Consider the following 26,122-nt stretch of genomic DNA (forward strand, 5'->3'; position numbering starts at 1 on the left):
TTGCGCTATATATGTTGGACTACTGAATCTCCCATCGCCACGAGAGTTCTTCGTATCGGGCAATCGTGATGTCGCGTTGAAATCGTCATTCACGACGAAGGTATGTGTTATTAACAATTAGAGACGACGGCTGTCGAAACGGCAACAAACGAGACTTGTACGTATTTCGAACATTCGGTTTTATTGGGACTTTCATTGTACAATAATAAATAGTCGATTAGTAAAACGTTAGACGGTATCCCTATCCGTGCCGCTGTGAAATTTCTCTATTAAAAGTGAGTATTTATAATAGCAGTGGGCGTACATATGTAGCGAGAAGATGATATGTGTATGTAAATATGCATATATATACTTTTCCACTTTGCGATATGCTGTTTTATAGTAAATATCGATACTACAGCGAACGAGTAAACGAGTTACGTGTTTGACGCAATCGCACCGCCATTAATCTTTCCTCTTTTTTTCCTTTCCATCCACGATCTTCGTTAACATCGCGCGTATATTTTGCGACGATAATAGAACACCTATTTACAGAACTGGTAGCGATAGTTTATCGTAGACGAGAGGTTGCGAAGAATCACACTTTTGTCCTGAGATTAAGGTCGAAATGTAACACGGCGCGGGACATTCGTAGAACGACGTCTCGCTCTCTCTCTCTCTCTCTCTCTCTCTCTCTCTCTCTCTCTCTCTCTCTCTCTCGATCGGACACACACCCGCCTAGATCGATATTAAAAATCATCGCGCTTGTAAAAAATCATACGCTTGTCCCGATCAATCGCACCATAGAGCAGCTCCGATTTTTCGCACGGATATTCGATATAGTGCCTTTATTAACGGCACGCGTAATTTTCAGCACCACCTTCGCGACCCGCGTTGCGTATGATATGTTTCTCACGGTATAATTTCTTTTTGAGATATATATACGTATGCCTTGCGTGGTTACACAGCCTCTCATTCGAGTGTCATTAATTACTCCCTCGTTTCACTCGCTCGGCTATTCTCAAAACACGACGAGTTAGTACAAACTCCCCGGACGCGTACGATACTTTTGATTAGAGGGTGTTTGTGGCGGAGGGATACTAGCGGTAGATCGACGGGTTACGTTTCATACAGGGAGAAGGCAAGAAAAGAACAAAGCACAAAAGTAAAAAATATTTCTCGATCGGATATTCACGGCGTGAATCGTGCTGCGCGGAGACGGTCGATCGTACGTTGAGACGACACGAGAGTGCGATGGTTAGTCGCGACGATTACGTTAAACGCGAGCGCTCAATCGAGTAACGATTAGCTATGTATTAGAAAAATCCACGGACTCGATGTCCAACTGCACACGTCCTTTTTGCATCCGTTTCGCCATCGAGGATCATTGGCTGACCGTTCCGGGCGAGTCGTTGTGTGCGATTACGAAATAATGAGCGAATCACCGTCGCGATAAGTTGCAATCGAACAACCGACGCGCGTGACGTATAACAGGACGAAGGAGTTAAATGTTACTTTCTTCAACGTCGAACGTGGTTAGTTACCAAGATTAATTTGCTAAATGTCATACGTGAGTTAACTTTGTCATGCCACTGTCTCGAGTATATGTTCGTCTCCGGCAGTCTCTTGGAGTTGTATGAATATGAGTATCCAATCGCGTATCGTGTTAGCAATCGAATCTGTATCTTGGATTCAATTCTTACTTTTGACGATGAGTTTGGCGGACGTTTCTACGGTACCGGCCGAAGTCGTAGCGCGGCAGGTGAAGGTGCCGGTGTCCTCCTCGTAGGTGGTTGCTATGAGTAGCACCGCGTTGTTGCCTTCGTGAATCATCTGAAAGCGACACATTTCCCCGGTGAGTGTCGCTCGAGAGACAATGAGATCTGCGCTACGATATTCTGCCCGCGATTAGACAATTATTTACCTGGAAGTCTGGCGACTGCGGGATCAGAGCGCCCTCCCGATACCATTGAATCGTCGGTTTGGGCTTCGCCGGGCTAACTTGGGTCTTGAACTGCGCCGGCTGTCCTTCCATCACGATCTGGTCCTTCAGAGGCGTCAGCTTCGGCAGAACGTCGGCTGTGTCGGGCGCTGATCGGTAACAGAAAACAAATGGTTCGCGCGGCACGGAAAGGATGAGGTAAAATTCCATTTTCCTCTCTCTCTCTCTCTTCTCTTACCGAGAACTCGGAGGTTGGCGGACGTGGTGACCTCGCCCGCTGGGTTCTTGGCGATGCACTTGTAAACACCCTCGTCCTCGGGGAACGCCTCGGAGATCCTCAGAGTGCACAGGTCGCCTTCTTTTTGCATTTGGAAGTACTTGGACGGTTTGATCACCTGCAAGCGCGACGGACGTTTCGAGTAAAGCTGCTTATTCGTAACGTTAGGTTCATCGGTATTAACGCTACCTTGTCGGCTTTCTTCCACTGCACGGTGGGAACGGGCTTCCCTGTGATCCTGCAGGCGAAGGCGACGGAAGTCCCCTCCTTGATAGTTTGATCCCTCAATGGCTCCAGGACGGTTGGCGCTTTCTCCACTGTCGGCGTTGTGGGTTTCGCGGTCTTCGCCGGGGACTGGGGCCCGCGAACTGTGCATTCCGCCTCGCAACGCGCTTCTCCAGCGCTGTTGATCGCGACGCACTCGTACTTGCCAGTGTCCTCCGGAACCGTCTCCAGGATCAGAAGGGTGTACGTATTGTCTTCCTCCAGAGTCTTGTAGCGGATATCCGCTGTCACTTTCTTGCCATTCTGCAGCGAAAATGAGAATACATTAAAATCCAAATCTCTCGCTGCGGACAAACTGCCAGTCGAATCGATAGATTCGTTCGCCCTATCGAGATTACCTTGAGCCAATAAACGTCCAAAGGTTTGGTGCCGGTGATCTTGGCGTCGAATCTGGCGAGCTGGCCGGTAGCTAGCGAGGTGGATTGGATCGTCGACAAGAAACTGGGTGGAATCGCTCCACCACGTCCGGGTTGCCTCCTGCGCTCCTCCACGACCAGGTTGGCGCTGCATTTGGCCTTTCCACCCCTGTTCTCAGCGATAACGGAGAAGACGCCGGAGTCTTCCATGAAAACTTGCCGGACAATCAGCACCGATTTCGTGCTGAAAGTGTAGATCTGAAGATCGGCTGAGTTCTGGATCGGGAAGTCCTCGCGGTACCATTTGATGGTCGGCAACGGGTCACCGTCGAATTCGACTTCGAATTTAGCCTGCTCCTGCTCGAACGCTCTGCAGGGCTGAATCTTCTTCGTAAAGACGGGTGGTTTCGCTGGTTTCACCTGGCCCTGAACCACGCGTTCCTGCGTCTTCCCTTTGTGCTCGACCTCCGTGGTCTCTGTGGCTGTGATCTTTCTCGTGATTTCCAGGTCGCCCTTGACTTCCTTCTGCGTCTGCTTCTGTTTGGCTACATGAACTTCGCGACCGTGAACCGTGGACTCCGACGGCCCCGGCGGATATTTTCCCGTGGCCTTCACGCGTTCCGTATCGATGTCCACCTCGGTGACGAACGGTTTCTTCGCGTACTTCGCTGGTGGTGGTTCTTGCCCTGGTGATTCGGGTTGCTCTTCCCTGATAACGAGACAGTAATCATCATAGAAAAGGTAACTTTTTCAGCGCTGCATCCACCTATTCAATCGCGATACTTACAAACTCTCCTCGTACTTCTGGGCCATTCCCTTTGCCAAGGAATTTGAGACGACCGTGTCGCCAGGAATGGCGAACTGATGAGAGGCCTCCCTCAATCTGGACTCTTTGAGTATTTGTTCCTCCTCGAGATTCATCAGCTTGCTATAATAGTCTTCGTTCTTCTTGCTCTTAACGGACTTCTGCCAGTCAGTCTCGGGCTCTTTGATGACCTTCGGTCCGAGATGCTCCGTGGCGATTCCGATACCCTGGGACACGGTCTGGTGACGTTCGTCAAACACGCGCTCGAGCTCTGTGTTCTGCCGCTCGCTCTGGTACTGTGTTAGCCCATAATCGTACCACGCTGAAGAAACAGTGTGTTAGATCGTGCGTCCCGCACAAGTTATAAATGAGAACGCGTGCTTCGAGCGGACGTATCGGTCGGTTGGTCTAGATAGAGAATGCAACGTGCTTCGCTGTAAGGTACAACGTTTCTTCGCGAAAATATTAGAGCTCGCATGCATCGTTGCTGAAATATGTAGCGGATCGTGCGTTATAGAGTGATCAAATGGAAGATCCGATGTACCTTCGTGAAGCAACGTTGCGCTTCCCTCGACGAGAGAACAAAGCCTATCGGGAACTTGACGATATTTAAGACACAGTACGTGAATGACGATGCAACACATATCGATGACACCTAAATAACGGGGATCGAGCAGGATATGGGGAATTTCAGTTATGTCACGCGGTTAATGCATAGGTCAATTTGTTTCACCTTATCATACCATAGGCCTATCGAAAACACTGTTAGACGAGATCGTTTGTCTCTTACGAACGTGCTCCCCTTCGTGTTATGAGAAGGTTTCTCTTTAAAATTAAAAAAAAAAAGAGAAGAGGACAAGACAAATCCTCCGCAAAGTTTCTTCGTCAGATCAATCGAGCAATTACGCGTAACTCGTCGAACCTCGCTTCTTTTTCGACGAATTAATTTTGACGTACAGTCGCTTGCTATTTCCTGCGCGAAGCAAGAACGGATAATGTCAAGGATGCATGTCTCCAAAAAAAAAACAACAAATTAAACACAGTAGTAGATATTAGGATTAAATTATATTGACTACGCGACATAGAGAAATACGGAGATCTGCTCGATATTAGCAAATCACTTTGCCAGCAAAAGAACAGCACGATCAATGGTAAGATGCATAAATAAATATTAAACAAATACTGCAAGTATATATATATATATATTTGACGCGACGCGAGATTGCGCGAGTTTATATAAAATAAAGTAAAAATAAACGAGACATGGCTGAAGGATATTGCGGCGATGAGCAATAAACCCGTTTTCTCCAGCGCAATAAAAAAAAAGGGATGAACGGAGGATAGTATTTTCGTAAATAATTTTTCCGCGTCATCATTTGTCAGTCAAAAGTGCGACGCGATAGTATAAAACGTCTCATCAATTCCACACATGGGCGGCATCAAATACTCTCCTCCGCATATTCGTGAAACAAAAAAACACTGATAAAACGTGGAATAATACTATACGAACATTTTTTTTCCGACGATTGATTTCCATACCTGAATGTCGATGTGAGAACCCAAGCATACCTTTGATCTAAGACGATTTTGCTCTAATATTCCCGTCGATAATCCCAACCATGACGAAGAAGAAGGAGAAGAAGAAGAAGCTGCTGGACTCGAGGTGCTTTTCGTGGCTTTGGAGTGTTAAACGGACAATAAGGAAGGAAAGGATCATGTGCGACTGGTCTAGAGTATTTTCTGTGCTCCAATGGAATGTATGTGTCGTATCGATATATATATTATGTACTGTGTTTCGGTCGCAAATACGAATCTCTACTCGTGAATAGTAATTGGCGAGGCTTACACAACCGCCTTTTTTCATTTTCACGTGTGGTATATTTGTACCGTTGTAAATCGTTCAAATTGTATACCGCGCGTGGATTCCTCGCGATAAATATAATTCTCCTATAATACTGAGAGTCATTGGTAAATCGAAGCCAAGAGTATTATTAACCGTATTTATACGTCAAACGTGTCTCATCGCTCTATTTCAGCTCATTCTACCATGACGCGAAGAATCCACGAGCGTGTATGTGTACGATTGTCTACGTTCGAGTATAAACTTACGTCTTGGTGAATTTTTCAGTACACCACGGTAATCGTCGCTTCGCTGCTTGACCGTCAATGTCGTTTCCGTGCGTGTTTCACCGACGGAGCTCCTTGCGATCACTTCTACCTTTCCATGATCGTACTGCCTGGTCTTTGGAATATCCAAATGATACATGCCGTCGTACGTCAGCTTATAACGGGATCCCTGTGAAAGGAAAAAGAAACAATGTAGTATAATATTAGATACTTCCTCGAAAATGTTGCGCATCGTTCTATAGCATATCGGAAATGATATATCTCAACTCACATTGACTACTGTGTGTCCGTTGATTATCCACATGACTCGAGGTCTCGGGTGTCCGGTGACTCGACAGCAGAATCTGGACCAGTCACCTTCCTCGACGGTCACTGGTTCAGGTTTGCTCACGAAGACTGGCGCCGAGCGCACCTTCTCTTCCTCACCTTCTTCTTCCGGTACGCTATAAAAAGTCAACGAATTGTCGAATAACAAATTTCGTATCGTAATAAAGACAAATAAATTCAGTGTTTGGGAAATATTACGACTCTTCTTTCGAAAAGTTTCCCGAATATGTAGAAATGAATGTTAAGCGTTTCATTAATTCTTTTCTCTGTTAATTAATAGATAAATAAAATAAGAAGCAAATGAACGCAATAAAGGAAGCACATCTTACATCTGCCATGCTGCTTCCATTTCTCTGATCTTCTCGATACTCTTCATGCCTTTCGGAAGCTGTGACTCGTAGATAATTCCCGGTTTTCCGGCAGTTCTGATTATAGCTCTCGTCTCGTCCATACCGTAAAGATTCGTAGCTCGGCACAAGTATTCGCCGCTGTCTTCCGGGTAGACCCATCCAAAGTTCATCGCCACGTAACCGAAGTCGTAGATGGGCGTGAATCGATTCTTATGGGGCAACGGTTTGCCGTTGAAGAACCATTCGACCTTCATGTTCGGATCGCCCACGGGTGCTAGTTGGCACTCGAACTTGGTGCTGTTCATTTCCACGAGATCGGTCTGATCTTGAATCTGCGTGACAAAACGAGGTGGTTGTTTCTTGTCCGCGTCGTACAGGTCATCCTCGGTCAAATGAACCTCCGAAGTGTACTTTTTGATCGTCGCTTCCATCTGCATCAAGGCCTCGGATTTCTTCATGCCCTTTGGCACCTGATTCTGCAGAATGATACTCGGCAGTTCTGCAAAACGAACATTTGTCAGTTTGGAAAACGGTTACGTAACTGAGATATGGCTAAAAAATAGAAAATAGCAGGATCGAAAGGTATACTTTTGCAAGAAACGGAGGCGCGAGTGGTGTCCTCCCCAAGATCGTTGATGGCTTTGCAAACGTATTCGCCGGAGTCTTCGGGATACACGTACAGGATGTCCATCGATACGAATCCCATGTCGTAAACCGTCCTATACCTGTGCCCTGCAGGTATCAATTTGCCGTTTCTGTACCATTCGATGCGCAAATTGGGATCCTCCTTGGGCTCCACGCGGCACTCGAACCTGATTGGCTCGGACTCGTCAACAGTCGCTGATTGAATTTGCGTGATGAAATGAGGTGGTTGACGCGGTGCTTCTTCCGCGGGAGCTTGAGTGACCGGTCCTCGTTCCAGCTCCTTCAACTTCTCGCCACTCATTCCCGATGGCAGCTGAGAGTCGAAGTCTATCGTTTTCTTGGCTGTAAAACAATAGGATTATCTTCGTTGCACATCGCAACATAAGTTAAACGAAGCGGGCTTCGTAAAAAGCTCGATTCAATTTTCTGCTTTCTTCGGTGAAGTTAAATTACTTTTGAATTTCTTTGTTTAACAAAATACTTACATTTGCAAGTGATAGTGGCCTTGGTAGTAGCGGAGCCCCACTTATTGGTAGCTCTGCAGACGTATTCGCCGCTATCTCGCGCGTACGTGTAGGACATATCCAAGGATATGAATCCGAAGTCGTTGATCTGGTGAACACGGGAGCCTGTCGCGAAGGGCCGGCCGTTGTGGAACCAGTCGATGCGCATAGTGGAGTCACCGACAGGCTCGACTCTGCAGTCGAAGTGACTCGGTCCAGCTTCCTCGACCTCGATGTCCTTAAGCTCGACGGTGAATCTCGGTGGGTTCGGTTTTTCCTCTTCTGCCAAGATCTCGTCCTTCTTGTACAGGGATTCTTCTAATTTCTGGATGCTTTCCGTACCGGTTCTGAAGTTGTTCGGTAATTGAGGCTCCAAGATGATGCCCTGACGACCGCGCACTTGAAGCTTGCACGATACCGTCGCCTCGCCGTGACGATTGGTGGCTTTGCAGGTGTACAAGCCGGAGTCGCGTTGGTAGCAATTCGCGACTTCCAGAATGACGAAGCCAAAGTCGTGGATCGTCTTCACTCTGCTTCCGGCGAGAAGAGGCTTGCCGTTGTGGAACCACTCGACCCTCATGCTGGAATCATTGATCGGCTGAAGTCGACACTCGAAATGAGCGAGAGAGTTCTCGGCCAAGGTTAGATCAGAAGGAGTCGTGATGAACTCAGGCGGTCTCCCGGTATCATCGTCGGGACTGGCTTGACCCGGAACGTTTCCAAGGCCTTCCAACTCCGCGATCTTGTCAATCGTGCTCTCCATACCCTTTGGTAGTTGGGATTCTAAGATAATGCTGCGTTTGCCCGTGCACTTCATCGTGCACGTTGTCACCGCCTCACCGTAGTCGTTCGTCGCTCTGCAGCTGTACTCGCCCGAATCCTCAGGGTAGATAGGCGAGATTTCCAAAATGACGAAACCAAAGTCGCAGAAGGTGCGGAAACGAGATCCCGTTCGCAACGGTTTGCCGTTCCAGAACCATTCGACCTACGAGTAAGAAGAAGACGATATAAAACGGAAATAAATTCAACGCACACCAATCGAAAGAAAGCTCACCTTCAATTTTGGATCGTCCGTAGGTGTCAATCGCGCTTCGAAATGCGCACTTTCTCCTTCGCGCAGACCATCGATGTTACTTAAGGGCACAGTGAACACCGGAGCCTTGCCGCGCTCCTCCACGACCTTCTCGTCCCTCGTACGGATCATCGCGTCTTCGAGGCTTTGGATCTTCTCGAGGCCTCCTTCCATACCTTTCGGCAGCTGCGATTCCAACACGAGATTAGCCTTGGAGAAGCACTTGAGCGTCGCTTTCGTAGAATCCTCGCCGTACTTGTTAACAGCTCTACATTCGTAAACACCGGAGTTCTCCTCGTAGCAATAGAGTATGTCCAAGATGACGATACCAAAGTCGTGGAAAGTGCGGTATCGATGGCCGTGGGGTAGCTTCTTGCCGTTATAATACCACTCGACCTTCAAGTCGGGATCGGTCACCGGAGTTAGTCTGGCCTCAAAGTGCGCGGACTGTCCCTCCACAAGTTTCGTGATGTCGGCAATCTGCGTGATGAATTTCGGCGGTTCGGCCACGGGAGTGGTGGGGGTGGTCGCTTGCTCTCCGGTGTAACTCTCGAGCTCTCGAATTCTGGCGAGCGAGTCCGGCTGCAAGGAGTCCAGATAGACTCCGCTCTTACCGAAGCAGCGGATCGTGGCCTTCGTGTAATCCTCGCCGTATTTGTTGCTAGCTTTGCAAACGTACTCGCCGGTATCGTGAGACATCACCCCGGCGATGTCCATAACGACGAAACCGAAGTCGGACACCATCTTGAAACGAGAAGAGTGTCGAAGAGGCTTGCCGTTGTGGAACCATTCGACTTTCATATGAGGATCGCCCACCGGGATCAGGGTGCACTCAAAGTGAGCGGACTGGCCATCCTTCAGGCCCTCCAGCGATTGAATCTGCGTGGTGAACTTCGGTTTCTGTCCCTTGGACTTGTCGACGCATTCCAGTTGCACACTGATCTCCGCTTTACCCCACTTGTTGGTGGCTCTACAGGTGTAGGTGCCGGAATCCTCGATCTTAGTGCCGAGAACCTCGAGCACGACCATGCCGAAGGCGTAAACGGTTCTCGTGCGATGACTGGCTTCCAACGATTTGCCGTTGTAGAACCATTCAACCACCATGGTTTGGTCTCCGGTGGGAATGAGAGACGCTTCGAAGTGGGCGATCTCTCCCTCGGAGAGATTAGTCAGGTTCTCGAATTGCGACGTGAACATCGGAGGTTGACCCTCTTCCTCACCCGGCGGGAGTCCTTCTTGACGTTTCAGGGACTCCTCCAAATCCTGAATCGCCTCGAGGCCCTCTTTACCTTTGGGATGTTGTGACTTCTCGATGATATTCTCCTTCGTGGAGCAATAAACTGTCGTCGACGTGAAGGCCTCGCCTGCTTTGTTGTAAGCCTTGGAAGTGTAAATGCCGGAGTCGCGCTCGTAAACGTCCGTCAGGTCCAAAGTGACGAAGCCAAAGTCGCTGGTCATCTTGAAGCGTGAACCATGTTCCAAGGGTTTCCCGTTGAAGTACCAGTCGATCTTCAAGTTCGGATCATCCTTCGGTTCGACTTGTCCCTCCAGATGCAGTGGTTCGGACTCTCCCAGTTTAAATTCTGGCAAAAGAGGCACCGTCCAGATCGGTTTGGGATAATCGTGCTCGGGAACATCTTCCGGTCTCTTGTACTTGGACAAGTAAGCGTCTTCGGCCTCCTTCACCTTCTCAAATCCGGCTTCTCCTTGTGGGTGTTGCGTCTGCAAATAGATGTTCTGCTTGCTGGTGCATTTCAAGGTACCCGAAGTCTGCGCGCTTCCCTTCGAATTGGTAGCTTTGACGGTAACCACTCCAGAGTCCTCCTCGTAAGCGTGAGTCAGGTCCAGAGCGACGTAGCCAAAATCGTAAGTGGACTTGAACCTTGCGCCGGTCGGTAAAGGTTTGTTGTTCAGGAACCATTCGATCTTCATGGTTGGGTCTTTCGATGGTTCTACGTTGCACTCGAAGTGAGCGTTCTCGCCTTCCACGCACTCCACGTTGTTGAGGTGAGTGATGAACACCGGTTCTTCGTAGACGGGCTCCGCTTCCTTGATAGAGCTCACCGGAGGCTGCTCCAGAGCGTCGATCTTCGGCAGAGCGTCCGGATGCAAAGTATCTCCCAAGAGCCAATGACGATCGGCGATCTTCAAGCTGCAGGTTGATACGGCTTCTCCCAGAAGATTGGTCGCTTTGCAAGTATAAATCGCGGAATCGTCCGCTCTCAGACCGTTGATCGATAACGTCACCAGACCGAAATCGAACGTGCTACGGAGTCTGGTTCCAGTCTGGAGGGGTATGCCGTTCTTGAACCACTCTACTCTCAAGTTGGGATCCGCTCGTGGTTCCACCTGAGCCTCCAGGTAAACGCGTTGACCTTCTACGAGCTTGTCGTAGCTCTCGAGGTGTTTGGTGAAGACTGGCGCCTGCTGCGGCGTCGTGTCGACGAACATCTCCGGCACCTTATTCATCTCCGCTTCCTTTAGTTGGATCTTCTGCCACGCGTCCGCCTGTATGCTATCTGAATCGATGGCAGATCGCGCCTTCACTTTTAGCGAGATCGACGAGACCGCCTCGCCCGCATTGTTGATCGCTTTGCAAGTATAGACTCCGGAGTCTTCGGAGATCACCTTCAGGATGTCCAGTGTCACGTATCCAAAATCGTGGCTTACATGGAAGCGCGAGCCTAAATGATCAAGTATTTGTGAAACATTCTGTTAATATCGAATACGATCGTTAAATAAATATTAAATAAACGTGAAAACAAAGATCTAGTTTCGAGAAATAACATAGAGATGTGTGTCTTACCCATTTTCAATTCGACTCCGTTCATGTACCATTCGAATCTCAGGCTCGCGTCGCCAACGGGAACGACCCTGCACTCGTATCTAGCCATTTGTCCTTCCCAGAGCTCGGTGGGGCCGGTTAATAATTGCGTGAAGATCGGCTTGTCGAAGACCTTCTCCGGCTCTTCAGGTCGGCCGAGTCCCTTGTCAGCTTCTAGCTTAGCGATTCTACGTTGAGCTTCCGGATGCTGAGTGTCGAGTTGTATGTTCGCTTTGGCTGTTAATACGAGCGACGGATTATAAATTTGGCACTTGATTGAATCGAGAAAGATTTCGACTCGGGAAGTCACTTACTCTTAATCTTCATCGAAGCCGTGGTAACAGCTTCGCCCAATGGATTAGAAGCGCGACACATGTAGACGCCTTCGTCTTCGTCGCGCACGTGAGCGATGTCCAAGGATACGAATCCAAAGTCGTGCACTTTCGTAATTCGAGAACCTAAACGGATATCGCGGCGAATGACAGCTTTGCGCCAAGTACATAGTATTCGAGAAGTTGAAGTCGGTTTTTAACTTACTTGTCTCGAGAGGCACTTCGTTTCTAAACCACTCCACTTTGAGCATAGGATCGCCGACAGGTATGAGCCTGCACTCGAAGTGCGCGGTATGGCCCTCGGCGATGCCGTCGATGTTTTGCAAGGGTTGAGTGAAGACAGGTCGCTGTCGGGTCTGAGGCTCCGGCACATCCGGTCTCTTCCACGGTTGCTGTGCCTCGAGCTCTCGGATCTTGTCCATTCCTTCCGGCCGCTGTGAATCCAGGATAATGCTGTCTCGCGGGATTACCTTGAGTTCGATGGACGACACGCATTGTCCTAGTGCGTTGATCGCGCGCACTGAATATTGGCCTGCGTCTTCGGGCACGGCGTGGCCGATGTCTAAGGCAACGTATCCGAAATCGAAGGTTACATGGAAACGCGCTGCCGATGGTAACGGCTTGCCATTGTGGAAGAATTCGATTCGCAAATTGGCGTCGTGCAATGGCTCTACTTGGCACTCGAAGTGAGCGGTCTGACCCTCGTATATTTCCGTCGTGCCCTGAAAAGGAGTTTCTCGTTATGTGAGCTCTCTTCTTTTGTCGCAATAACCGTGATATCGTTGTTACTGTAGCTTACCCTGAGCTCAGTGATGAATCTCGGCGGTGTCACTGGTGGTTCCTCGATTTCCAATCGCGCGGGACGTCCTTGAGCCTCTAATTCTCGAATCTTTTCTAGACCGTCCGGATGTTGGGTGTCCAGGAGAATACTTCGACGAGCTGAAGTCACAAAATAAATCACAACTACTTCGTTTCTTCGGGAAATCGATTCGATTTCATTTCATTTCGATTTGATCTATTTTAACGCGTTTCACTTTAGCTTGCAAGAATTTACGGATTTTAAAAGAAACCCTTCTCTAAAGCAGCATTGTCCTCTTGGATGCCTTCTTCTACGATGAGTATTATCGTTGTCGGTAGGTATTTTCGAAATTTTCATGGGTAGGAAACTGGGCGGCGGATATTGGGTGTTTTTCGCTGACAATTATGCCAAATAATGTATATTAACGCTAAATCGATCGAATTCCACAAATATTCAGATTTAAACATGCGTCACAGGATTGAATACTCACAGCCAACTTTGATGGTGCAAGTGTTAACTGCTTCGCCGGCCAGATTGGTAGCTTTGCACATGTAGGTACCGGAATCTTCGGGATAGGTGTAAAGAATATCGAGAGCAACATAGCCAAAGTCATGTGTAGTACGGAAACGATGACCAGTTTTAATAGCAACTCCATTGACAAACCTATTAAATCAGAAGGCAAAATTCAGTCGATTTACCCGGCAATACATCGAAATTGTCATTACATTATTTGACATAAATTTGGAAGCCGGACAATTAATTTCTCTATCAGAGATACAGCATAAAGTAATGTTATCCGTAAGCGTACCATTCAATTTTCAAATTCGGATCATTGATCGGCTCGACGCGACATTCCAGATGAGCGTGTTCGCCTTCCTTGAGGTGATCCAGATTGTTCAGCGGCGTCAAGAACACAGGTTTCTGGTGAATAACCTCCTTCTCAATTTCTTTCTTTACTTCGACAGTTTCCAGTTGGCGAATCTTCTGCAAACGCTGGGCGTCCAACGTGTCGAGGTATAAGCCTTGCTTCGCTGTTTGCACGAATCAGAATAATTTATATATTTTAATTAATTCGTTCACACTTGTCAATTTGGTAAGATGCGAGAAGTTATTCACTTCTCGTTTAATCATCTCACTCTTTCAATTGTTTCGAAAAATTCGTAAGAAAAAATTTTACTCGACGGCTGATGTCGAAATAATATATTCTACTTGTAAAAGAACGACATTGAGTGAGAACACAAAATATCACTTACAATCCACGCTAATTACACAGGTAGTAACAGCCTCGCCAACGGCGTTCCTTGCTTTACACATATAGGTGCCAGAATCTTCAGGATAAGCGTAAAGGATGTCGAGAGCGACGTATCCGAAATCGTAGGTAGTTTTAAATTTATGTCCTTGAGGAATAGGACGCCCGTCTCTGTACCATTCGACTATCATGGTCGGATCGTTCACGGGTGTCAGCGTAGCTTCGAGATGGGCGCTTTTGCCTTCCGGCAGATGTTCGATGTTCTTCAACGGTCGGCCGAAAGCGGGCTTCTCGGCGATGATCTTGTCCTCCTCGGTCACACGCTTATATCGCGAATCATCCTCGAGGAATTGTATCTTCTTCAACGCGCTCTCGTGTTGCGTGTCGCGAATAATCGATGCTCGCGCTGAAAAGCGATTTTCATTGAATGTTCAGATCGCGCAATCACGCGTGAGAGGGAAAACTCAAGATAAGATACGACTTACGAAAAATTGTAAATCTAAGGGACGAAATTGATGCAACTCTTCTATTACTTACATTTCACATCGAGATTAATCGAGCTCTTGGCCGATCCCAATTTATTGGTGGCTTGGCAAGTATATGTGCCCGAATCCTCAGCATACACGGTCAACACGTCCAACGACGCGAATCCAAAGTCGCAGGTAGTTCTGTACCTGTGGCCGGTGGACAGTGGTTTGCCATTGTGGAACCACTCCACCTTCATATTAGGATCGGGATAAGGTTCTATGCGACACTCATAGTGTGCGCTTTGACCTTCGACTAGGCTGGTAGGCCCGTTCAGTTGGACCGTAAAGGATGGCTTTTCATTTACCACGATCTCATCCTCCTCACGACGCTGATATTTCGAGGTATCCTCCAGGGCTTGGAGTTTCGTCAAAGCACTCTCGTGTTGCGATTCAAATTGCAAGGCCGCCTTGGCTGTGTTTCAGAAGAATTTCTCGTCATAACGTAATTGTATTGTAATTGTGTAAGCCATTAACGGAACTTTATATTAACACACAGTCGACGAAAGGCTACGAGTAAAGGGTTCTAGCCAAAAGACTATAAGTCAGAAGGCAAAAGTTAAAAAACAAAAGACCAAGAGCAAAAAATTTCAGCCATGTATCGCATAAGCAGATATTGGTGGCTGCTGTGATAAATTCAGCAACAGAGCTACGCGATTCAGCGAGAAAATATATAAAGTTTAGCATCGACAGTTTGATAAAAAATCGATCTTCTAAACACTACGTGTTTTTAGTTTGATCGTAGCAAGCAATTATTAGTGTTGGATCTTCAACATGATTTGTTAAGAACAAATGTCGTCGATTCTATTTTATAAATTCGCTTGCGGATTATGCGAAAAGCATGTTCACGTGATAGCTGAATGGCGCGTCGACACAACGGCATACTTACATTGGACGAACAACGTTGCCGAAGTAACCGCTTCCCCGAGTTCGTTCGTCGCACGACACGTGTATGTGCCAGAGTCTTCGGGATTGACGTACTTCATGTTCAAGGCGACGTATCCGAAGTCGTGCATAGTCGTCACGCGATTTGCTTTGGAAAGATGAAGCGGTAATAAAACGAGTCTATGGAACATACGTAATTTCAAGTAGCGAACTTACAGGCAGAAATGGGAACGCCGTTTCGCAGCCATTCCACTTTGAGCTTCGGGTCTCCAACCGGGATGACACGCGCCTCGAAGTGCGCCGCTTGGTTCTCGGCGACGCGGAGATCCTTTATCGGCATCGTGAAGACAGGAGCCTGCGTGACGATTTCCTCGGTGGTGGTCTTGCGCTGATAACGAGACGTGTCCTCCAAAGTGCGGAGACGCTGAAGCGTTTCTTCGTTCTGCGTCTCGGTGTAGATCGATTTCTTGGCTGTTGATAAAAGTGAATGAATGCTCTACTGAGATTGATTGTAAAACGACTTTTTCTTTTTATTCGAGTAGAATCCACTTACAGTGAACGATAGCGGTTGCGGAAGTGATAGCTTCGCCGATGATATTCTTGGCTCTGCAGGTGTACGTTCCGGAGTCTTCGGGGTATGCGTACATGATGTCGAGCGCGACGAAGCCGAAGCTATTCGTCTCGACGAATCTCGAGCCGGCCTTCACCGGTACATTATTGTGGAACCATTCGACTTTCATGGTAGCGTCGGACACGGGAATCAATCGGCACTCGAAGTGCGCTCGTTGACCCTCTTTTATCTCGACGTTGTTCAGCGAAGTTGTGAAAATGGGCGCTTGAGTGGTGGTCTCTTCGATAACTTCTTCTCGTTGGTACTTGGATCTGTCCTCGAGGTAGTGAATCTGCTCGAGCCCGACCTCGTTTTGCGTGTCCGTCAGAATCTGAGCGGTCGAACGGCACGATAAGGTGCAGAACACCTCGTCGCTGCCTATCAGATTAACCGCACGACAGGTGTAAGTGCCGGAATCCTCGGCGATCAGGTCGATCACGTCTAATGCGACGTAACCGAAGTCGTGAATCGGACGGAATCGGTGTCCTGCAAAAATAGATTTGTTTCGAATCTAGTTTGATTTGATTATGAGTATGACATTTCGATTGAAAGTAAGCATGAAGAAGGAAGAATGGTAGTCAGGCGACGATGTCGTTATTACGGAAGAAACGGTGAGACGGATAAATTATTACCTATCGTTACTGGACGACCGTTTTTGAACCACTCGACTTTCAAATTCGGATCCGTCACCGGCTCCAGTTTGCACTCGAAGTGGGCGTGTTGCCCTTCACGGAGGTTCTCTTGACTCTTCGGCTTCGTGATGAATTTCGGTTTCACACGGACGACTTCGTCGATGAGCTCGTGCCTCTTGTATCGCGAAGCGTCCTCGAGATACTGTATTCTCTCCAGTCCTTCGGGATGTTGCGATTCCAGAAGTAGGTCCTTCTTCGCGTGTACTCTCACGGAGCACGAGGTAACTGCTTCGCCGAGCTGATTCCTCGCCTGGCAGGTGTACACGCCAGAGTCTTCGGGATAGACACCGAGAATGTCCAGAGCGACATAATCGAATTCGTAAGACGGTCTGAATCGGTGGCCGGTTTTCACCGGGCGTCCGTTGACGAACCAATCGACTTTCATGGTCGAGTCGCCGACTGGCTGAAGACGACACTCGAGGTGGACGTTGGTCAGCTCCACGGTCTCGATATTGTGCAACGGCCGGGTAAACTGCGGTGCTTGCATCACGGTGACCTCCTCTTGTTGAGTTTTGCGATATCTATAGAAGCGAATAGAAGAAGAAGTGAAATAAATCATCTTGAAATCACTTGGACGGATATCGTACGGGAGAGAACGAACCTGGACGAGTCCTCCAACATCTGTATCTGCTCGAGCGATTGCTCGTGCTGCGTTTCGGTGACGATGTCGGATCTCCCGATAACTCGCACGCAGGCGGAAGTGTGCGCGGTGCCCAAGTGATTGGTGGCTCTGACCGTGTATTCGCCCGAATCGTACACGGTAACGTGCACTATGTCGAGTGCGACGAATCCGAAATCGTAATAGGTCCTGAATCTGGAGCCAACCGTGACAGGACGTCCGTTCTGGAACCATTCGACCCTCATGGTCGGATCGCCCATCGGTTCCAGACGGCACTCCAAGTGAATATTCTTGCCCTCGCTAACTGGCTTAGGGTCGCTCAACGGCTGGATAAAAATTGGCTTCGACTTGGAGATCTCTTCGATGTGATATTGCGGTTCGATGAATTTCGACTCCTCCAAACGTTGAGTCTTCTCATAAGTTCCACGGTGCATACTGCTGGTGTCTACGCTGGAACGTGCTGAGGTAGAAAAAAATAACCACATAAATCGTGAAATTTTCATTATTAGAGTCTTATTGTTGTAATTCAAGCCTTACTTTCTACGACCATAGTGGCGGACAGTTGAGCTTCTCCGCGGGAGTTCCTGGCCACCACGGTGTACGTGCCGGCGTCCTCAGACCGGACCTGTAGAATATCGATGGCGACGTATCCGAAATCGTAGTACGTCTGGATTCTATTAGCCGCGGTAATGGGTTTGCCATTGTGATACCACTCGATCTTCATAGTGAGATCGCTCTGAGGCTCGACACGCGCTTCGAAGTGCGCTCGTTGGCCCTCCACGATCTTATTGGTGCCCTTGAGATTGCCCAGGAATCGCGGTGCCTGCGTAACCTGAGTCTCTTCCTGAACCTGCCGCGTGTATCTGCTCGAGTCTTCGAGGAATTGGATCTTCTGCAGGCCCATCGGGTGTTGGCTGTCGTAAATAACGTCGTTTTTACTTATCACGCTCAATTGAGCAGTGGTGCGAGCCTCGCCGGCTCGGTTGTAGGCTCGGCAGGTGTACACGCCGACGTCGTGTATCGTTACGTATTTGATGGTTAACGCCACGTAACCGAAATTAAAGAAGGTTGTAATCCGGGAACCTGATTGGAAAAATCAACGATAAGTATGCGACATGACAGAGTGTCTTGATCGTTATCGATCACTCACTAGCTTCTACAGGTCGTCCATCCTTGAGCCATTCGACACGGAGATCGGCATCGCCGACCGGTTCGAGGCGTGCCTCGAAATGGGCAAAGCCGCCCTCTCGTATGCTGCTCTGATCCTTAATAGGCGATTTAAATTCCGGCGGGCTGCTCGGTTCAGGCTGCTCATACACATACTTCTGGTGCATGGCCTGTTGATACGCTTCCAACTCCTCGGCAGCTTCGATGTACCTCAGTTGCTCGGGGATACCCAAGTCTGTAGTTACGCTCGTTCGCGCTGCGCAAGAGTAAAAAAGAGATCGGTCGGTCAGAATGTTGTGCGACCGCTCAAAGACGATCGGCCATTGTACGGCTCTCAGACTCACCGAAGACACGGAGAGTCGCGGAGCTGAGGGCCTCTCCTAAGCGGTTCACAGCTCGTACTGTGTAAGAACCCGCATCTTCAGCCCGTAGGTGCATTATATTAAGAGAGACGTATCCGAAATTGAAGATGCTAGTGATTCTTGAGCCTAGAAAGTGATTATTCGGCGTTCAGCGGAAGTGTCAGCGGAATCGTCGGACATTAATACTCACTGGCTGTGATTGGTTTTCCATCCTTGTACCACTCCACTTTCATGGTAGGGTCGCTAACAGGAGTCAACTGCGCCTCGAAATGGGCGTTTCGACCTTCCTGTAGCTCACCAAGATCCTGGAGCGGACGGATGAAAACCGGCCGCTGCGAAGAGGTCTCCTCCGCGCTCTCCTGCCTTTGGTACTTGCTGTAATCCTCGAGCTGTTGAATGTACTGGAGGCTGTCGGGGTGCTGGCTCGTTTGCTCAATCGTAGCGCGAGCTGGAAGATGCCAAGTTTTTCATCGCGAACGCGCGAACACGTAAAGTAATTTACTCACAAGTCACGCTAAGGGTGGCGCGAGACTCGGCGACTCCGGTCGAGCTTACGACGCGGCACAAGTACTCGCCGCTATCTTGAATGACGATGCTGATGAGATCGAGCGAGATAAAGCCAAAGCGGAAGATGGATGTTGCTCGGGAACCTGCAAAAGACAGACAAGTCAATCGTCATCGGTGCTTCATCGGCTGATCGAAGAGATGCATTACTCACTCGCGTCGAGTGCTCTGCCGTTGACGTACCACTCCACCCTCATAGTGGGGTCGCCCACCGGTTCGATTCTGGCCTCGAAGTGAATTCGTCCACCTTCGATCTGATGAACGTCCCTCAGGGGGATGATGAAACGTGGCGGCGGGTAAATTTTGTCTTCCTCAGGTGGCGGCAGGTAAGGTTTGGCGCGCTCCACGTGTCTCAGATAAATCACTTCGGGGCCAGGCGCTGGTCTGCAAACGTTATTTATTATTTCTCATCTGATTACACGGAAACCAAATTATTCGACTTACCGATAGACAAGACATTTTATTAGTTTCTTTTTTTGCACAAACAAACGCGACTCACTCTGGTTCGATGACTTTCGTCGGTCGGGGTAAATTCAGGCGTCTTGGTTCCGGGGCCGTTCCTTTCGGTGTCTCAACGAAGAGCCGCGCTCGGGTCGCGGTAGAACCGGCTACGTTTTGCGCGGTGCACTGGTACCAGGCCGCATCGGAGAATTTGGCGCGCGGGATGTCCAAAGTCGAGGCGCCGCTACCGTCGCTCGACATACGCACTTCGGGGCCGGGGGTTATCGGCACGCCGTCCTGAAGGAGCAGTCGGCGTTAGAAATTGCGAGACATCGCGATGTGACGAATTACCTTTTGCCACGAGATTCGCGGAACCGGCGTGCCAACTGCGCGCGCCATAAAGACCACGGGCTCTCCTTCCTTCACGCTCGTGGTGACGAAGCGCTCGACGAATTTCGGCGCGACCACTTGCTCCTTTTCGATCACGCTCAAATTGCACTGGCACGAGGTCTCGCCGGCCTTGTTTCGAGCGATGCACGTCACAACACCGGCATCGGCGCGACTCACATTCGTGATCATCAGCGAATTGTTGCCGGACTCGTTCACAAGGATCTTGTGTGTCATGTCATTGGCGACTTGTTGGCCGTTTATGTACCAGGTCACCTCGGGATACGGACGGCCGGTCACGCGACAGTCGAATCTGGAAATCATTTGTCTCGTTAATACCTCCTATTAACGTATATGCTGGACGTTATTATTGAAATCGTGGAAAGGGGAGAAGAAAAATATCGATAATAATAAGTCGAGACGCACCTTGTCATTTTGCCTTCGGTAGCTTCCCTATCCGTGCAGGTGCGGACGAAATTTGGCGGCAATACCTTGCCGGAATCGGTAGACTCGCTGGTCGATTCTACTTGTTGAGCCTGAATGAACTCCCTTTGATGCGCTTGATCTACCTGATCGCTGGCTTCAATCGCCAGGTAAGCGGAGCTGACGGTGCAGCCTTGGGGATTTTCGGACAGTAATGTGTAATGGCCACTGTCTTCCGGCAAGGCGACTCGGATTCGTAAGGTGGCCTGCTGATTCGAATAGCTCGTCTCCACGCGTTGGGAATCCTTGATTCTCTGGCCGTTCTTGAACCATGTTAACTGCGTCACGATATACGAGGAACAATTAGATTGGGATAACAATCAGCCGTCGAATGCCGGCAAAACGTTGTAAGATTAAATTCCATGTAACGTTCTACCACGAACTCACCCTCGGTTTAGGATTGCCGGTTATTTTCGCGGTGAAGACAGCGTCCGATCCTTCGATGAGTTTCGAGTTTCTGGGCTTCTGTGTGATCTGCGGAGGTGCGACCGGTCCTAAGGTGTGATCGACCGTCGTAGAGATCTGCGTGTCGGACTCACCGACGAAACGGCGAGTGATCGACTCGCGGAACTCCGTTTCGCGCAACAATCTATATTCGAAGGTGTCAACCTGCAGATTCGAAGAGGAAAGGGGAGATAAAGATCGTTCTGCAGGAGTGGTAAAGCGAATTACAATTACCTTAAAGTCCTCGATGCTTATCGATGTGCCATTCATGTAGCTTCGCTTGTCTATCGTTTGTTGGTAGCTTCGTTGCTGGAAGACTTGACTTCCGGTCTGCATCTTCTGTTCGCTCTGCGTAAATTCCTTCTTGTAACTGTCTGTCGCCGGGGGACCGAATCCCTCGGGTTGTATGTAAACGGAGCAGATCGCTTCGCCTGGAAAGTGTGAGAAGAAATGTTAGCCTCCTTCGTTTCGCCGCGATTTCCAAACTTTCGGAACTTTCTTCGCACGCAATCCTCACCGTATTGATTTTTAGCACTGCATGTGTACTCGCCCTCATCCCCTGGACCGATCTGATTAATTTGGAGCGTGACCACTCCGGTACCGTCGTCATAAGACATTCGAATCTTTCGTGATTCCAACAACGGCGCGCCTTTATGCGTCCAAGATACTGTCGGTTTGGGATTACCCCGGACGCAGCCTTCGAAAATTGCATTGCCGCCCTGCGCGAATCGCGCGTTTTTGAAGATTCGTTCGAAAATGGGCGGCGAGGGATCGCCAGGTTTACCGGTAAATCTACGTTGAGAAGATTTCATCAAGAGCATCGTTAACAACATCCGTTAATTTCTCACAAGAACTGTAGCAGATAAATGTCGCGTTACTTACACTGGTAACGTTGGCGTTGTTTGCATCACGATCTCCCCTTGAACTACAAAGAAAAATGAAAGTTAGTAGTTAAAGTACGATGAATAAGAGGAAAATTAATAGATATCGCATCAGCACGGATCATACGAAAAGTTTCGCCTAAATTCGCTCATCCCATGCAAAACTTTGTAAATTTGATCCGAAGAGAGCCGCTGGACCGTAAACCTTCATTTTCGCAATGGTCAATTCTGCCGGGTTAACGAGCAAATTGGTTTAAATTACAGCGCGTCCCGGCGTAGACATAACTTGATGAAAAAATGCGGCGTCGCCATCGCGCGTAACGGCGACAGGAAAAAAACGGCGTCAACGGTTCGCTTCCTCGATTCGTTCTACCCCAGTTGGGAAGTACGACAAGAGTAATATGAAGAAGCAACATGTATACTCATAAAGCAAACAAATGCGCGAAATAATTTATACATGGCGATTCGCACAGTTTTGTTTAATCAGCAGGCGATTTCTCTTCCGGGGACAACCAACGGTTACTTGGCTCTTCCGGGCGAAGGATTCGAAAAATTCGGAGCGCGAAATAGTAATTTGATATCGCAAGAAGGGAAAAATAATTCAACACTTCCGCGCACACGCGATCAGACATGGCCCTTTCTTCAGCCCTTCTCTTTATTTACATCATTTAATTAATATATTAGAGTTAACGGGCCAAAATTGACCTGCAATAAAATTCATCGTTTTTCTCGCATTTCGCGCCGGGCAACCGCGGCACGAGCGCTCGCGAACCGCGGAACCACGGAGCCGCGAAGGGGGCGAAGGACGTAACTACAAGCACGGGATCGTATTTTTGCATTCGGATGAGGATCACGTTACCGTGATCCATTTTAGGCGCAACTATCTTTGCCCGGCGCTGCGCGTCGCGACGCGCCGCGGCGCGTCTACGCCGTGCCCGGACCAATCGCGTTTCCCGTTACGCAAAGGTAGTCACTGACCAAAATAAAATCGAGTCTAACACTCCTCTCTCTCTCTCCTTCACGCGCGTGTACATACATTTTCGCGCGAGATTGACATATTTTATATCTTTTCGCGCTTTCCGATTTGCGAAAATTCACGGAGAGATTTTTCTCCCTCCCTTCGTGTTCTCCGCCTCTCGCGAATTCCCCCCTCCTTCCCTCTGCCCCGCTCGTCTGATCGTTTCCCTCTCGTCGCTCTCTTCTTCTGGCATCCTATTTCTTTGTACATCGATCATCGGTCATGTCTCATGCGGATGACGCCGAGATGCGCTCGATGCGATCAGCTGTTTGGGATCTCCGATGCGTCCAAAAAAATATTCTGCGAAACTGATTTTTCTCCGACAATAATACACGACTTTCGATGATTTGACAATGACATCGGTTAGAGAAACAATCCACGACAGAGTGGCGCTCGTCGCACACTTTCGTCGGGATTTCTCGCGGTAAATATTCAATCTTTTCGCGGATAAAAAGTAGGAAAGCTTAACGCCTTAACTGCTAGCGTAACGGCGCTGCTTACTGTATTTCATTGTCTCTTTTAGTTTTAATGCGCGTTGAAATATAATCCAACACGTTTCGATGCGCATCGATGGAACCAAGATTCATAAGTTCGCCGACGTTTATGTCACTTGGCAGTGTATGTAGTGTGTTGTACATCCATTTTCTTCGTTCCTTAACGTATTACGCATTTGGCAACGGTGCGGAACTATCTTCGATAATGGAGATCTAAATCTGCAACCGTTACTCTATCAAAAATTTGCGCGACGCGTCGTATTTGTGCACGAGCATCACGACGAGTACCGCGTCATTCCTCGGACTTTCTTCCGTTTCGAAGTTTGATTTCTGTTCTGAAATTTCGCTCAAAACTATTCGCATTTCGTCGGATTCACCGTAAAAGTCCGATTAATTAAGGTCTGTCGGTATTAAGGAAAATGAGCACAGAGAAAAACACGTTGATGAAAATAACATGCGATTTCGTTTCTCTTATTTCGTCTAGTGTGACTGATAGATAATTAAATTAAATTTATATCCCGAGACTAGCCCGCGTGAAACATCGCGGCGAATTAGAGGAAGCAACGCCAACGAGATCGTAACGAGGGACGTCTTTCTGAAACGAAGTTTCGCGAGTCACTTTGGAGATTTTCCAATATTCCATTTGTCAAAACGTTCAGCATGGCGGAATAATAAATTGCGCGTTGCACAATAGCAGACACTTCAACAGTATAATCGGATACACACAGACCCTCTTTCTCAACGTATTGCAAAATTTCTTCTTGTATTGCAAATAATTTGCAAATATTATTGAAGTTTCTACTTCAAGCTCTTCGCTCAGAGACGACACGAGTGCATTAGCTTCCTTGTGGTAATTAATAGATAAAATTCGAGTTGACAGCATTAACCTTAACGACACAATGCGTCAAGCTAAATATAGAACCCCGATTATTTCGACGTTCTGTAAAACAATAACGCATTTTAGATCGAAATGGAGGTCGTGTAACGCGACGCCATCCTCCTTGCGCCGAGGGCGCATGGAAGAATTTTTGAAACAGCCACGCCGAAGAGCGCGGAGAACGCTATCTTTAGAGCTCTCGCAGGGACCGTGCTCCTCGCACGAAAATAGAATGCGAGTAAGTGTTCGTTGACGGAATATTCGCCGAAAGAAATATACCCAACTCCTACTGATATTCTCCGTTTCCGTCGTGGCAATGAAACCGATGAAAGGATTCGATCGGTACGAAGAGATGACACGTCATTCGTATTCCCATCGAATCGGATCCAGAAATTGACCTGCGATAATCTCACAATTACGCAAATATGCCGACGCGAGATTTCGAATTTGTTCGCGCGGATTTTCCCGTAACGTTTCCCAAGCTCTCTCTATTTCATCCTTTCAAGTTTCTCCCTATTTCCGTCCTTTAAACACATCGCCACAACTGACCTCTCTGCTGACTGGTGATCTGTTGCCGCGTGACTTGTCTTTCTGTACGTTGCTGGACGTGTTGTTGTTGTTCCTGCATGACAGTCTGTTGCCGCTGCTGCAGCTGCCTCTGCTGTTCCTGGGACTGTTGTCGCTTCATCTTAGGCCGTGGAATCCAATAACTTCGCGGATCCTTCGAATGGCGGATCCGTCGCGAAACTTTATGGCTTAACTGCTAACTAATCTAAGGGGATCTGCGGATATCTCCGTTTTGCGTCTCTCTCCTCTTCGGCGCAGCGTTTCGTCACTCGGGATTCAACCAATTCCCGATGCACAACGACAAACCGGAGCGAATCACTCACGTTTATCCCGCTTTGCCCCGTGATATCGTTTCGTGTACCCTGCTGGTGTGGCCGCGGCTCAGTCCAGTCAGTCGGCAGAAGTCAAGTCATCATCAAAGGTCTTGTCCCCGAGATTCTTTAAACCAAGACGTCGGTCGAATGCGAATTGGATGGCTTACGACTTGAGGAGAACCGACCACGAGCCCTCGCGCGAGGAGATGGAGAGGGTGGCTGGCATGGCTGGGGTGGGGACGTCGAGCATCTCGATGCCCGGTGTCCACGGACGCCGAGCAGGAAGATGAAGAATAATATAGCGTGTCACAGCTACGACACGCGTGACGTTCGGGGATGAGGATGGTCGAAAACCTCGGTATTTGACATGAAATACATCTGCGAAATTACGTTTACGATATAAATCACAGCTGCGTCATCTCGCTGCGATTTGAATTTCAGGAGCCGCGCGTGCGTACGGGCGCGTGAGCGCGCCCGCCTTTGAATTTCCAGTGACGACGGTTTTAGGGGAGAGAAAAAAAAGGAATAAAAAAACGCCTGAAATTCACACTAGACGAACATCACGAGATCCAAAAATCCGGCTGCTATACGGAAAACTTCACGAGGAGGCTCAGTTTGTGCATCGCCGGAGCGGAGCGGTAAAAGTCTCACGCAGCGTTCTTGCGCTTACTGACAGCCGCCCACGCATCTCCACATTATTACCCCCTCCCTGTTCTTTCCCTCTATCTCTCTCTCTCTCTCTTTCTTTCGTCGTTCCCCTCCGAGCGCTCTAAGCTCTCTTAACCCTGGATGCACACCGTGGTACATTTCTCTGCTTTTCTCTTTTCTTTTCCTTTCTCATGCTTCTCAGCCATTTCTTCTCTTCGTCGAATACATCTATTAATCTTCAGATTTTCTCTCTCTCTTTGCAATATACTTGGC

The 26,122-nt window shown here is 48.6% G+C and overlaps 1 protein-coding gene across 1 annotated transcript; it reads right to left on the reverse strand.

The window, feature by feature from the left end:
• Positions 1-162: 162 nt before the first annotated feature.
• LOC106750116 (titin) lies at positions 163-25,334 on the reverse strand. The gene is made up of 39 exons (XM_014630217.1): positions 24,870-25,334; positions 21,933-21,975; positions 21,568-21,842; positions 21,285-21,481; positions 20,994-21,215; positions 20,550-20,884; positions 20,088-20,436; positions 19,795-20,033; positions 19,450-19,679; positions 19,238-19,381; positions 18,922-19,179; positions 18,714-18,857; positions 18,353-18,625; positions 17,740-18,285; positions 17,185-17,662; positions 16,524-17,104; positions 15,835-16,377; positions 15,498-15,752; positions 15,286-15,429; positions 14,410-14,811; positions 13,877-14,278; positions 13,432-13,654; positions 13,114-13,286; positions 12,624-12,763; positions 12,030-12,546; positions 11,807-11,950; positions 11,475-11,729; positions 8,651-11,352; positions 7,579-8,581; positions 7,037-7,435; positions 6,428-6,947; positions 6,043-6,214; positions 5,754-5,940; positions 3,627-3,966; positions 2,822-3,548; positions 2,388-2,726; positions 2,160-2,316; positions 1,904-2,070; positions 163-1,812 (listed from the first exon to the last, which is right to left on the reverse strand). The coding sequence occupies exons 1-39, from the start codon at positions 25,006-25,008 to the stop codon at positions 1,672-1,674; spliced, it is 14,505 nt and encodes a 4,834-aa protein (XP_014485703.1). The 5' UTR covers positions 25,009-25,334; the 3' UTR covers positions 163-1,671.
• Positions 25,335-26,122: the final 788 nt, after the last annotated feature.

Source organism: Dinoponera quadriceps, unplaced genomic scaffold (genome assembly GCF_001313825.1).
Source record: "Dinoponera quadriceps isolate SergipeBrazil2010 unplaced genomic scaffold, ASM131382v1 scaffold4585, whole genome shotgun sequence".
Taxonomy (NCBI): Eukaryota; Metazoa; Arthropoda; class Insecta; order Hymenoptera; family Formicidae; genus Dinoponera; species Dinoponera quadriceps.

Coding starts and splice junctions, on each gene's coding strand:
- LOC106750116 (XM_014630217.1), bottom strand. CDS start 25,008: ATGAAGCGACAACAGTCCCAGGAACAGCAGAGGCAGCTGCAGCAGCGG. Junction 12,547..12,623: donor GATTCATCACTGAGCTCAGG/GTAAGCTACAGT, acceptor ACTCCTTTTCAG/GGCACGACGGAAATATACGA. Junction 3,967..5,753: donor ACTGAAAAATTCACCAAGAC/GTAAGTTTATAC, acceptor CTGTTTCTTCAG/CGTGGTACGATTATGGGCTA.